Below are 14,276 nucleotides of genomic sequence, written 5' to 3'. Positions count from 1 at the left end.
ACTGAAGAAACCCCAACATTTTAGTCCAGACTGTGGTTGCCAGGGCTGCCAATACTAACTGATTCAGAAATCTATGAGTCTAGTAAAAAAGGGGAGGCTGTGTCAAGGTTTACATATCTGTTTTCAAGCGCGGAGATTACTGTTCCCAGCTATTTATTGTTTCCTCCTGCCGGAGTTTGTTACCATCTCCAGTTAACCAGCTGGACTCTCTAAATCATTTCTGTTTGAAAGAATAAATTATTAAAAACTGACCTGCCTGACTTTTTGGACTGAAATCAGACAGGAAGCATTCGTAGGAGCAACTGAGTCCCCAGGAGAGGGTGATACTGCTGCAAGGAAAGCAGCAGGTACTGCTGCTCTACTTGATCTCCGGAGGAATACACCTTGTTTGACAACGCAGCCTTTATACAGTTGTTCAAAATGACTTGTCCTGTTTCAGTCTGTCTCTCTCCTGCACTAATACATCTGAGCAACCACAAATTTTGAAGGTGCTGTGGTTTCTAACATAAAGGCCCTGAAGGGGAAAATAAAAAGGAAGTGCTAAGGAGATTTTGAAGTCCATTCACTCTGAATGAGATTTTAGCTGCTAAGTTTTTTGAACTTGTCCAGAAGTCTGATCCCACTTTCTAAATCCTTCACTCATACAAAAAACTTATGGTCATCTATTCAGGGTGCACAAGGCCCGGGTTACAAATGTTTTTCTTCCCAAAACCTCTAATGCTTCAATAGCTTTGTAACTTTCAGCTGAATGACAGAAGAAATACATTACCAAATATATCCTCTAAGTGTAACTCCCTCACTAGCCACAGCTTTATTTAAGCAATGAAGCTATATGCCAGCCACTCCTGCTATCAATCCTTAGGCATCTCCTTCCTAGGGGGAGGTTGTATCAGCTTTAATTCTTAGTGAGTGGTGAGGGGCATCCTTTCAAACCAAGAGCAGCTCAGTGACATGGAGCTATGCAACAGGATCAGTAGAAATAAAAGTCCCAGAGAACATGTAGTAAGACAACTGCAAGCAGCCAACAGTTTCACACTTTTTACAGATAATTCTGTATTAAAACCCATTTTGCATGAGGTCAGCATGAAGCCATAACCTGCTGGATTTGCTCCAGGAGTTTGTAAAATTAACAAATGTAGCACTTCTGACCATTATAAGTCATCTGGTGTCATGTGGGTCCAGTTTTCTGAGGTTATTTTCCGAGAAAGGAATATTCAGTCCTCACCCCCTTCATGTGAGTGCCAAAGTGCCTTTACACTGCGGCTCCAGCAACATGACAGACCCTAAGAGTTACAGTTATTCTGTGACCCCCTCCACCTCCAGGACAGCATGAAGATGACACAAAGGTGAGGACAGAGCAGCTGTACGACTGCTTGTTCCTGGCTGTGTAGACTTTCCTCTGGTGGCCAGAAAGTTGAGTGTACTTCTCTGCTGAACTCCTTTCTTCTTAAATTGGATGACTCAGTGGAGATAAGGAAAGATTGACCATCCTTCACAATGCTTAAGAGAAAAGGGAGAAAAGGCTTGTAGCCATTTGCATTACTAATTTTCCAGAAGCAGTGTTCATACCCTGTCCCTGAGGGCAGTTCCCCACACCACACAGCTCTGTTTTCCAATTAATTAGACATGGAAGTAGGTTAGATCACTAGTCATAACAGTCTGACTCTCCCCACCTCACCCCCTCAGCCAGCGGGAACTTCAGAGAAAAAATGTATTCATATACTGAGGTCATGAATTTGAAGTAAGAACACAAAAATGAGATGTTCCAAGGCTATATTCAATGGCTATCATGACTAACTCCTAAAACTCTGATGAAGAATTAAATTTCTGGGCTAAAATATAACTTTTTTATAAATAAAGTCAAATGACAAGAAAATAATATATATATGGGTCACCTCTTTTTGTGCAGAGTCCTCTTGCTCCCAAATCGGCAATGGCCTGTTGATTCTTGGGATGCAGTAAGCAGATGTTCCCAGTTTACTGTAGGTCTGCTTGTATAACGCAACTTATAAATCTGTCTGAGCAACAGCACACATCCACATTTGGATAGTGGTACATGGTGAAATTGTGAGTAATACAGCCAAAGGCAAACCGCTGAAATTGACCTACTAATTAGTTGCAACAACGTGTAGACTCAGTGCACCAAACCTGCTCTGGGTATAGCTGCATTAATGTAAAGGGCTAGCACCAGGGAAATATTTCACACTCTGAAATTAATGAGTAATTTCCTAAGCTGTTGGCAACTACTCAGTTATATGAAGGACAGGCTTTACCCCTTTCTGAATAATACTAAGTAATAAGCTGGAAAAAACAAATGCAATCGGCGTATCTGGCTGTGAGGAAAAAAATGGCACTGTAAGCATCCTTTCAGCAACACTGTCCAGAGGCATCAAAGTGCTCTTTAAAAACTTGGCATCATAGTCCTTTTTTCACATGTACTTTGAGAGGCTGAGGCCCAGAGTGGCAATGTGACTCACTCCAGGCCACCTGAAGAGTCAGTGGGAAGCTGGAAATAGAATTTGAGTGCTGGATGAGAACTGTGTTTTGTGATCCCAGATTATTCTGCCCTCCATTCAGAGAGAAAAAAAAATGCCTCTCTGCTGTTTCTGCTTGTCTCTAGTAATCAAAATGATCTTCTCCCAATGTTCACAGTCAAGAGCAGCCAGCAAGTGTCTGAAGAAAAGTTATGATCTGGGAAAGAATAGGTTGTTTTCCTTGAAGATAAAGGGAATTAAGTTAAACTGAAGCTTTCATCCCAGTTTCCCCCTGCTTTTTCAAAATGGGTATAATAGGTAATAGGACCAGGCAGTTACTACAGAGCAACTTCAAACTGCAGTTTAAAAAAATACAGTGGGTATCAAGGCCACCAGTGTGTTGATGTAGAAGAAGATACAGATGATGTTTAATAAAAAATGAACGTTGCTCTCCTTGTTATTCCATCTTAAGCTCATTCACTAGAGAAACAAGCAAATGATCAAAACAGGTGCCAGACCAAAAGGTGGAGAAATTAAGTTTATAAACAAGTGATAGCATGGTTAAAAGCAGTACACCTTTCCCCCAGTGTCCCATCAACGTACCCTTAGGAAAATAAGAAAAAATGAGCGTCGCTGACAAAAGAGTGAAGCTCTTTCTAACAGTGAAGCTCCTGCTACCTCACTTTGCATACTGTTGCCCAGTAAGGAGCTTTCAAACAGTAATAAGTTTAAATAACTATTTAGACCAATGATCTAAAGGTTAAAGTGTTCTCATGCATTATGTATTCCTACATCATTTGATCTCCCAGACAGTCCTTTTTGATTTATCAAACAGCATCTTTGGTATGGAATTTGCTCAGAGAACATAAATGTCACAAAACGGTATTTATACACAAACTTGTAAGCTCCCACTTACACCTATCTACCTGAAAATTTTGAAGCCAGGTTACTTCAAAGCTGTCCTTGGCTGATATTAAAATTCTGTTGAAACAGACAGTTCGAGAGCACTGTGAATTTCAATAACAGATGCAAAGCTCACTTTACCATATGAGCCTCCCCAAAGTGAGAGACTTAACAATTTCATCTGGCAAGGTTTATTGCGTTTGAAACCACTCAACAAACTGAATTTTCTTAGCATGAGAGATAAAATGAGCTAAGGGTATGGAACCTAGATATTCTTTTTGGAAATAATGGGTGCTGCATTTTATTCATATATGCATATCTGTATATTCCGACTTGTAAATGTGTAGTGATACAAAACTGTATCAACTGTTGCACCGTCTTTCTCTTTGCTCTCTGTATGTAACCCCATAAGACTCATTTTAATATTCTGAGGCTTGTGTCTATGTGTCAAATGTAAAATTGATACACGGGGTAGAATTTTTATTATTTCAAAATCTCCTTGCTTGTTTATGGTGTGAGCTGGCATCCAAGTTCAAGCCTCAGCTTAAATGAGGAACACTGCTTTTCTATTGGATTTCATATCATAAAAATATTTTGCATAAATAATAGAAGTAAAAATATGTTTGTTTTACTTTTGGATGTTTCCCTCTATGTGCTCAGCAATCTTGTCTCATGCCCTTGCCATAATTTGAAATGTGACGTATAATCCAGAAACTATGATGGCTTATGATAATGCTAAACTTTCCCCAATGTTTTATATTCCAGTAGCAAAATGTGATTTGTTGGCAAAGAGACTGAGGATAGACACTATTAATATCTTAAAACCAAAATAAATCTTACACCATTGCTGTGTCTATAAATTTAGTAGAACCTACTTTGTTTCAATCAGCTAAAATTAGTCCGGAGCTACCCAAAACTCCCAGATTCTGTATCAGTGAGGTATTTACAACGTGACTTACTGGGCTGGTTTTGCTTAGTTCTCACCTAGGTTTTCACAGTCTCAAGCATGATTCAAGTAGGCATTTCACATTCAGGCTTAAGGCACGGATATACGACTCAGGTTGAGTTGGGGACTTCTATACTTAAGTACAGAGGCTAATAGTAATTTTCCTTTCACTTCTCTGCCTTCCTGTCCATAGTCACTTTGGCAGCTGGTCGTCATTACAGATACCCGCACAATACTTCTTGTCACACATAATACAAAGTTACATATTTCAGTAAAATTAGAGGAAAAATAGTACATTGTCAATACAGCATTCAGTAGAAAAATTGCAGACCTTTGCAAAAAATGTTTTTGAGCATTGCAAGGTTTTTGCCTCTTTTATTTCTTTTTTGCCTTTTAATAAAAGAAGTGTCCTAAAATAATCTGACATCCTATCACAGGATGGGTGGGAAATGAAAACTTGCCCTTGAGTCCAGGTAAAAAGGACACTGTATATTGTGCTGGAAGAAGACTACAGGTTTTGAGGAATTTATTAATGGTAGTAAAATACCTGAGAGCAGGTGCATGTACATGTGGCTCTGAAAAGGACAGATTTGTGTTAGAAATCTAAATGTGGGTTAGAAAATGTTAGAGAACTTCATTTCATATTGTAGAGTATATCATAGTCTGGATGCAGTTCTTCTGAAGTTAGTGACTCCCAAGGCCTGAGTCAAGGTCATGCGAAAAGACTAATTAATCTATAATTAGTAAGGGCCAAATCAAGGCTAGTGAGTCAACACCTTTTGCAGTTGGACATCTTCGCAGTTGACTACTGTCATGAATGGCTAAGCATGGGGTTTGTCTCTGGAGCTTTTTCAAAGCATCAGCTAGCTACGGAAGGGTCTGTTGTTGAAGGGTCTGGAGAGGTTACTGGATCATGCCAGCCACGTGCTTATATTGGGATGTGGCACAGTTGGCAGGAACAGGCACAGGAAACAGAAATATTTTCCCAATAGCTTTCAGATGCCCAAGGTACATACAAAGTCCGCATTTCCCACTTCCTATCAGCAGTGCTTTCATCTTGATTATTGGGTTGTGGTTTTTCAGCAACTTTTTTTTTCTTTTTTTTTTTTTTTGTTTCTGTGTAGTGGCTATTTAAGGAATACAGTTAGTTATTATTCAGTGTAGAAGAAGGTCGAGGCCCAGGCAATAATCTGCCTTCTGGCTCTTCCAGGAATTTTCTGTCAGTTTGAATGGGGAAGGTTATTCTTGCGAATCGCTGCAGTTTCTATCAAACGCTACAAATCAGAGGTGGGCATTCCTTCATAAACAGAAAGTAGTCAAAAGTAATCCACAGATAACTTCTTTCTCTCCAGAGTGCCATTTGTGGGAAGTAATTTTACTACAAAGCATAATTTCAGTCATCCCCTGCCATTTCAAACACTGTGTACCATCACAAAATATCACTTTAACTATAAAAAGAAAGATTACCTTATGGTTATGTTGTTTTTAGAGCAGGTTCTCTCTTGAGGCTTATTTGAGTGAGAGCTTTATTTTTCTTCCCAAGCCATTGAGGAGTTTTATTTTTCTTTCAGAAGGCTTGCAGTTCATAACAAATGATTAAAAGCATCAGTCCAAAGTGGGAATGAAAAGACTTCTGTTCCCCAGGAATGAAGAGAAATTATATGAATTACCAGCAGCCAAATAACTGACACCCCATAGATTTCATTCTAGGACTGGTTTTATTGTTTCAGGGTATTTCACACTAAGTATTTTATTTATTATATTCATTATTACTAAACCAATCTAAGATGTGATGCTTTGTATGAATTAAAAAGGCTATTTCCATTAAGGTTACATCTGAAGTTTATATGAGAGTCTGTTTTCCCTTACTTAGAAGGAAAATAGCAGTGGAGGACTCCCAAGGAAACAGTGGTGTGAAAACATATTTTCAAAATTCATGGTCAGAACCTTGCAGCAAAATTTTTTTTTTCCCATCCCCCTTTTTTTCTTTTTTGAGCACAAGATTTTTCACAAGAGCAGTACTGCTGTGAAAAAGACCATGCTTCCTTCATTGTTTTCTAGGTTTCTTAATTTTTATTTTTCTGGGTTTAGTATCTTTTCTGCTTTATACTTTTGTTCAGAAAATTTCTTTATTCTCTCCTTCTCCCTCACTCCCATCTCCAACCTAACTGGGACCAGAAAAAGGAAGAGATGAGGAAAAGCATATTGAGAGGCATGGGAATGTCACTTTTGCAATGTTGAATATAAACAGCTGAGGAAATCTTTGTTTACAAAATACCACTGGCTCTACTGATTTTCTTTTTTTTTTGTTTTTTTTTTTTTTGTAATACCAAATGAAATTAATGAATTATTTGGGTACACTTTGGATTTCTGTTTTGTATGTTTGTTTCCAAAGATTCTTCTGCAACATGGAGAAATGATGCTGCATACAATTAAATCAAGTTTCTCTCTGCAGGCATCACCACAGTATTGACCATGACAACTTTGAGTACCATTGCGAGAAAGTCATTGCCCCGCGTCTCCTATGTCACCGCTATGGATCTGTTTGTGACTGTATGCTTTTTATTTGTCTTTGCTGCTCTGATGGAGTATGCAACCCTCAACTACTACTCAAGTTGCAGGAAACCAAACTGTACTAAGAAGAAAAAGTCGGTAAGATGGGAGCAGTTAATTTCTTTTCTATCATGTGTCTGGCTCAGAGAGCAGAGAATCATTCAATGACAGCCTGTAATCCCATGATACTCCGCTCCTCCAAGTTCTTCCCAGTTTGTGGTGTGATCTGCCCTGAAAGCTGATGGAAAGTAGTTACCCGCAGTAACAGTAGAAGCAGTTATGTGCCTGTTGAGTGAGGTCTGTTCCTAACAGAAGCAGCCTGCTGGCCATGAAGCAGCAACCCTGCCTATGTGTCTTTCATCCTCCAGTTACTGTGCTGGTAGTCATAAAGGACTCCCACTGAAACAGATTGCATAGCTTGTTATACAAATATATGCACATCAATGTATATTCAAATGCATCTGCTATTTCATGGCTTAACAGGTCTAGAAACATTTATGAACTTTACAAACGGGATTTCAATGTCTCCACTGGGAACCAGCACTTGTTTTTAGCCCTGTGCACAAAGGGGCTTTTTCCTAAGTACAAAAAGAGAGGTCATTTACAAAGGTTTTATACATGGCTGCATTTTTGGCCAAAAAGGCACTTCCAGAAGTAACACCCAGACACACACAAAAGCTGTTTATTTAGAATCAACTAAAACAGTCACGCAGGAAGAATTGCCTGGTGTACTTCAGAATTGACTACAAGAATGAGAGGGGGCGATATAATGGAGAAAAAAATCTCAGTGTAAACATAGGGAAGGGGAAGTGGGTTGTCCACTCAAGATCAGTGGAAAATCTTATGTGTTTGAGATCGGTAGTTGGAGATGTTGGATGCCATTTTGTGCAATGGAGGAAATAAGGACATTTGAAATCAGAAATGCAAAGCCAAATAGGAAAAATGTGAAGGAGGAAATTGAAGAGAGAGAAGGCTAAATTCAGGGAATAAAAGGATGACTGAATAAGAGGTAACAAGGTATTGAATGAAGAGCTGTAGAAAATGATTGAAAGAAGAAATAATGAAGGAAAAGCTGAAACGAGTATGGAATTAGAGAAAGCCTAGAGAGCCATAGACTTAGTCAATGAAAACTCCATTAAACCTCTAATAGCTTCTTGTAAAAATGCATCGCACACAAAAGGCAAAAAAGAGTATTACCAAAAGAAATGTATGAGGCAATCAAAATGAACTTGCTAATGATCAAACTAAAATTGCCATCCTATAGAACAACTGAATGGAAAAGTCATGAGTATCTTTGTGAGTAGGATGTATTTCCAGACGTGTATGAATATGAGGGAAAGCATGCAACATTGATGAGATTTAAGTTAACACAAGAACCAATGCTCACTTAGCTATTGTTTGCTAAATAAATAAATTTAATGGGTTGAATAAAGATTTAATGTGGATGGAAACCAGGTGTGCATTCTGCTGAGGTTTCATGCAGTTTTAAAGTGTACAGAATATTATGCTGAATATATAAAATACTCAGCATGAAGTGTTTTATGGACAATGCGTTTAAAGGTTTGGTTTAAGAAATGCTGTTAAACATTAGATGCATATGAAGCAATAAGTACATTTTCTTCTGAATATTTCTTTTGTTATCTCTATTTAAGCTACCTGATGTCAGTTTTGGTCATGTGATGGTAAGTAAACTATTTTATTCAGTGAGAGCAATGGAGGCATGAATGTATCATTGACATTTACTTGCAATAATTCCTGAGAAAGCTGTAACACTATGTTATGCTCTACCCTGACTTCACTATAAATATTGTTTTGCTTTTTTGTTAAAAGGTCAGTTTGTTTTTGGCTGTGGCAGGGGAACATAGCTGCCTTTTTCTATAAGGACTTATCAAATTATTTGGGAGGGAGAAGGGTCATGTGTAGAATATTGTGTGTCATTTTTACCTCAGAAATTTTGCGTGTCTGCTTTATATAATACTGCAGTTTCTCATTACATTGTATAAAAAAGTAATAAGCACAAATTATGTCATAAACTTATATTGAGTTTTAACTGAGTTTCATAGAAAATAATTCATTTATGCATATCTGTAAAATCTTTAGCAAGCTTTCAGTTGGATTTTCAAATAATTTAGGCACACAAGTTTAACACAGTTAGTTGTACTATATCTCCAAATGCAATAAATTACGTTCCCCAAACCTCTAGCTAACTATTTATATACGTACAGTGGAAATAAAGTTGAAACTGAGCACAAAATTGTATCTCTAAGTTCTATGAAATCTGAAACCGGAATACATACTATAATATATATAAATATAAAGCATGCAGAGGGCCAGTTAATCAGCTGGTTGGATGGCCTGCTTCCCAGCTATCAGATCCAAGTAAGAACAGGGACAGAACTAAACCATTGCTTTTGCATTTCTTGGTTTGGATATTCTGAAGCAGTTATAATTTACAACTGCTAGCTCCATGTTACTAGCTTACCTTTTACAAATAATGTTACACACTTTTTTTTTTAATGAGTTTTCTGACTTATTTAAAGAGCTCATATAGCATTGAAAGTCTGCTCGTTGACAATGAATGGTCTACAGCAAGCATTGCATTTATACACTTGCTACTGCTGTCACTGCTTGGACAGACTTTTCTGAAAGATGAAGCTGATAAGGAACATTGAATGGGTAACAGCACTTTCCTTTTCCCAATTTAAAAAAAAAAAAAAAGAAAAGGAAAAAGATACACAATTAAAATGACAATAGGGTTTTACACTCTTAGTCTTTGTCTAGATCTAGTCAGTCTGATCTGCTTGGAAAGTATCTGCAGCCTTTTCAATTTTTTTAGTCCTTTTCTCTTTTCTTTTCTTTTCTTTTTTCCTTTCCTTTCCTTTCCTTTCATTTCCTTTCCTTTCCTTGCCTTTCCTTTCCTTTTCTTTCCCTTCCTTTCCTTTCCTTTCATTTCCTTTCCTTTCCGTTCCTTTCCTTTCCTTGCCTTTCCTTTCCTTTCATTTCCTTTCCTTTCCTTTCATTTCCTTTCCTTTCCTTCCCTTTCCTTTCCTTTCCTTCCCTTCCCTTCCCTTCCCTTTCCTTTCCTTTCATTTCCTTTCCTTTCCTTCCCTTCCCTTCCCTTCCCTTTCCTTTCCTTTCCGTTCCTTTCCTTTCCTTCCCTTTCCTTTCCTTTCATTTCCTTTCCTTTCCGTTCCTTTCCTTTCCTTTTCTTTCCCTTCCTTTCCTTTCCTTGCCTTTCCTTTCCTTTTCTTTCCCTTCCTTTCCTTTCCTTTTCTTTCCCTTCCTTTCCTTTCCTTCCCTTCCCTTCCCTTCCCTTCCCTTCCCTTTCCTTTCCTTTTCTTTCCCTTCCTTTCCTTTCCTTTTCTTTCCCTTCCTTTCCTTTCCTCTCCTCTTCCTTTCCTCTCCTCTCCCCCCCTCCCCTCTCCTCTCCTCTCCTCTTCCTTTCCTCTCCTCTTCCTCTCCTCTTCTCTTATCTTCTCTTATCTTCTGTTTTTTCACTATAAGACAGATATTGAGCAGGGCCTTGTTCTATACATAAACAAATTCCGTGTTCAAATTGTAGCATAAACTGAATAAAATAAGCAGTGTCTCTGACTCTCAAGGTATCATTTTGTCTCTTCCAGCCTTGTAGTGATGCCACCTAAAAGGTGAAATTTATTAATCTTAGTAAATCCATGTTCAGGTAATCCCACCTCTTGTTTTTTCTCCTAGAGAACACACTTATAACTTGTCTGAAATAATTCTATTAAGCATGTTTAACACTGCATCTGAACTGCCTTGTCCAAGGCACCCGAGAAGTGCCTTGCCTTGCCAGAGCTCTCAGGTGGTACTGGGCTGGTGCCCATGGTGCATGCACCCCTCTCCTCCCAACTCAGCAGGACACACAGGACACAGTGGGTACCATCCACCTTCACCTGGTATCTAGTCACTTCAGGACCCCTCCTAGATGACAGAGATTAAAGCAATCAGATTAATCTCTCTGTGTTATCAGGGCATTTATTTTATCTTCTGTCCTGAGCAAATAGTTGGTACAACAAAACAACAACAAAAAAAACCCCCAGGCTATCGATACATGAGAAAGTTTCCTTTGCAAAACCAGAGTACTTGTTTCTTTTCACTTACCAAAATCATCTGGAGAGATCTAAATTAGCCTTTGTATTGTGTTTGCCTGGCAAGGTTTTGGTAGCAGGGGGGCTACAGGGGTGGCTTCTGTGAGAAGCTGCTAGAAGCTTCCCCTATGTCCGACAGAGCCAATGCCGAAACAACTCTGCAGACACCAAGGTCAGTGAAGAAGGAGGGGGAGGAGGTACTCCAGGTGCTGGAGCGGAGGTTCCCCTGCAGCCTGTGGTGAAGCAGGCTGTATCCCTGCAGCCCATGGAGGTTAACGGTGGAGCAGACATCCACCTGCAGCCCACGGAGGACCTCACACCGGAGCAAGGGGATGCCTGAAGGAGGCTGTGACCCCATGGGAAGCCTGCGCTGGAGCAGGCTCCTGGCAGGACCTGTGAACCCATGGAGAGAGGAGCCCATGCTGAAGCAGGTTTTCTGGCAGACTTGTGACCCCGTGGGGGACCCACGCTGGAGCAGTCTGTTCCTGAAGGACTGCACCCCATGGAAAGGACCCACGCTGGAGCAGTTTGTGAAGAACTGCAGCTCATGGGAAGGACTCACGTTGGAGAAATCTATGGAGAACTGCCTCCTGTGGGAGGGACCCCACACTGGAGCAGGGGAAGAGTGTGAGGAGTCCTCTCCCTGAGGAGGAAGGAGCGGCAGAGACAATATGTGAAGAAATGACCACAACCCCCATTCCTCATTCCCCTGTGCCCCTGTGGGGGAGGACGTAGAGAAAATCGGGACTGAAGTTAAGCCCGGAAAGAAGGGAGGGGTGGTGGGAAGGTGTTTTTAAGATTTGGGTTTATTTCTCATTATCATACTCTGATTTGATTGGTAATAAATTAAACTAATTTCCCCAAGTCGAGCCTGTTTTGCCCGTGACAGTAATTGGTAAGTGATCTCTCCCTGTCCTTATCTCGATCCACAAGCTTTCTGTTATATTTTCTCTCCCCTGTCCAGCTGAGGAAGGGGAGTGATAGAGCAGCTTTGGTGGGCACCTGGCATCCAGCCAGGGTCAACCCACCACATTTTCTTTTTAACATAAATATTGTAGCCAGGCATAGAAAATTTCAGTCCCTGAGTAGGAATTTTTCATAAAGGACTGCAAGAAATGAATATGTGACACGGTGGTATAGCAGAATTCCATGTATACTTTAGTCATAGCTTTTTTTCTCTCCAAAGTACTTCAGTCAAAAAATGACTGCTTGTGCAATAATCTTAGACTTTTTCCATGTGGCAGCACATTGTAAAGCTCTGATGCCAGCCACCTGAAACTTTACAAATGAGAGAGAAGACCATGCAGGCGTTATTTGTGTCATCTAATCTCAGAGATAAAGTCATTCACAACAAATAGATTTGTAATAATCTGCTTCTAAACTGCAATCTGTTTACAGTCCACAGCACAATGCACCTGAGAGATTTTAGCCATCTACTTATGATGAGATGAATTGTGTCCTAGAAGTAATTGGCTGGATACCATAGGGCAGTTGTTCAGATGTAGTTATCTATGTTGGAAATGCCAACATCTAAGCAGAGGGCTGCCACATCAAGATCTTAGCTCAGGGACCAGCAATTTAATGAGATGGGTAATATTATCGTGTGCCAAATCAAAGGATTTGTAGAAAGAAAACAAAGTCAACAGAAAAAGGAAAATTTCTCCTAAGGCACATCAATCATATCACTGTTCTGTTTCACATACAGAGTGAAAGTTTTCAGATACGCCCCAAGATCTTTAACAGGAAACGTTGCATATTTTGTATAACAAGTGTGGAAGCAGGGGCCCAGAGCACCCTCCAGAACGCATGCAGGCAAGATGCAGAGGCATGGCTAGCTCGGTAGTACATACCCAGCATGCTCCTGCAGGCAAAGGCAATGCTCAGTGCAATCACAGGCAGAGGAAGGGCCCCCGAGGTGGAGAAAACCGTGCTGGCAGGGCTGGAGTCTGCTTTGTCGAGGCAGTGCAGACAGGCAGCGACGATGATGGGACCTTTCCTAGTGATGCCAGTGGAGGAGGTGACACTTGTGAGGATGGAACGGGTGGCTCGATGAGAGAGGAGTCTATCGTGAGAAAGCACCTTTCATGAAAAGGAAATGGTGTGACAGAAAAGCTGACAAAGTGTAAATAGGGAGTACATTGAAGAAGGAGAGGTCTGTAGGCGCAAGTGGTACTGTGCGGATGCGTGATATCAAAGTGCCCTATTTCTGAGCATGGTTAGTGTAATAAGCACTAAGGGGACATGCCTAGCGATGGCATTTTGAAATCCTGTACTGAAATCATCACTATCTGTTGCTGACCATATCTGTTTTTATAAATCATGGTAAAGTTAAGAGGCAGTGAATGCAGCTATACTATTGTTCTGTAATTAAACGGGGGGGGAGGACACATCTTCCTTATTTTTCAGAGTCCATTCCTAAATGTAGTAGCTGCAAGTATTTAAAGCAATTTGCAAATAATAATAATATTCTGACAGGCAAGTGAACTCCTATGTGTGAAAAAATTATTACTAGGCAATATATGCTTGAGTTGCCCAAGTAGAAAATACACCTAGAATTATTTAACTTGCCACTCCACAATCTCTCCATGGAAATTCATCTGAAAAGACATCTTTTGAGGGACAGAGAGATGATGCCCCAAATCTAGAACTCCTATAGTATCGATGTCTTATTCCCAGCTCCTGTGATTTTTTCCCATGATTATTAATCGTGATCTGCATCATCCATGGAAGTTTATCAAATTGTTCGTTTCTTTTTCTCTCCTCAGAATTATTCTGTACTTGATATGAGACCACCAACTACAGTCATCACATTGAACAATGCCATGTATTGGCAAGAATTTGAAGATGCGTGCGTCTATGAATGTCTGGATGGGAAAGACTGCCAGAGCTTTTTCTGTTGTTACGAAGAGTGTAAATCAGGCTCATGGAGGAGAGGACGGATTCACATAGACATCTTAGAACTGGACTCTTACTCCAGGGTCTTTTTTCCTACATCCTTCCTGCTGTTCAACCTGGTCTACTGGGTTGGATACCTCTATCTTTAAATGTTGCCTGTAGTGGTGAAGACTGCTGTGTTTTCACAGCGCGGAGGGATGGTGAAAGTGCAGAAAAAGTGAAGGACGCGGTCAGTTTCATCTCAAATTATAAAGGCCACATTAACCTTCACCATCACAGAGCCTGATGAAGAATTTTAATATGTAATTGCCTGAAAAAGAAAAACATGGAAGAATTCTCTCCTTACTGCTATTCATTTTAAGGAAAAGATTCCTACAAAATTCAGCTGAATTTGTA

General features: G+C 40.0%; 1 protein-coding gene across 1 annotated transcript in view; it reads left to right on the top strand.

Annotated features, from left to right (window-relative positions):
- Positions 1 to 14,029, top strand: part of LOC103923061 (gamma-aminobutyric acid receptor subunit gamma-3) — a gene marked incomplete at its 5' end in the record, with an annotated part of 165,353 nt that extends 151,324 nt beyond the window's left edge. Inside the window, 3 exons of the mRNA XM_009331309.1 lie at positions 6,779 to 6,975; positions 8,529 to 8,558; positions 13,751 to 14,029. Of these exons, the coding sequence (XP_009329584.1) occupies positions 6,779 to 6,975; positions 8,529 to 8,558; positions 13,751 to 14,029 (506 nt within the window). The remainder of the gene's footprint in view (positions 1 to 6,778; positions 6,976 to 8,528; positions 8,559 to 13,750) is intronic.
- Between the last annotated feature and the right edge of the window lie 247 nt (positions 14,030 to 14,276).

Source organism: Pygoscelis adeliae, unplaced genomic scaffold (assembly GCF_000699105.1).
Source record: "Pygoscelis adeliae isolate BGI_AS28 unplaced genomic scaffold, ASM69910v1 Scaffold149, whole genome shotgun sequence".
NCBI classification, from domain to species: Eukaryota; Metazoa; Chordata; class Aves; order Sphenisciformes; family Spheniscidae; genus Pygoscelis; species Pygoscelis adeliae.
The sequence above is the reverse complement of the archived record's forward strand: the minus strand, read 5'-3'. Positions and strand labels throughout refer to the sequence as shown.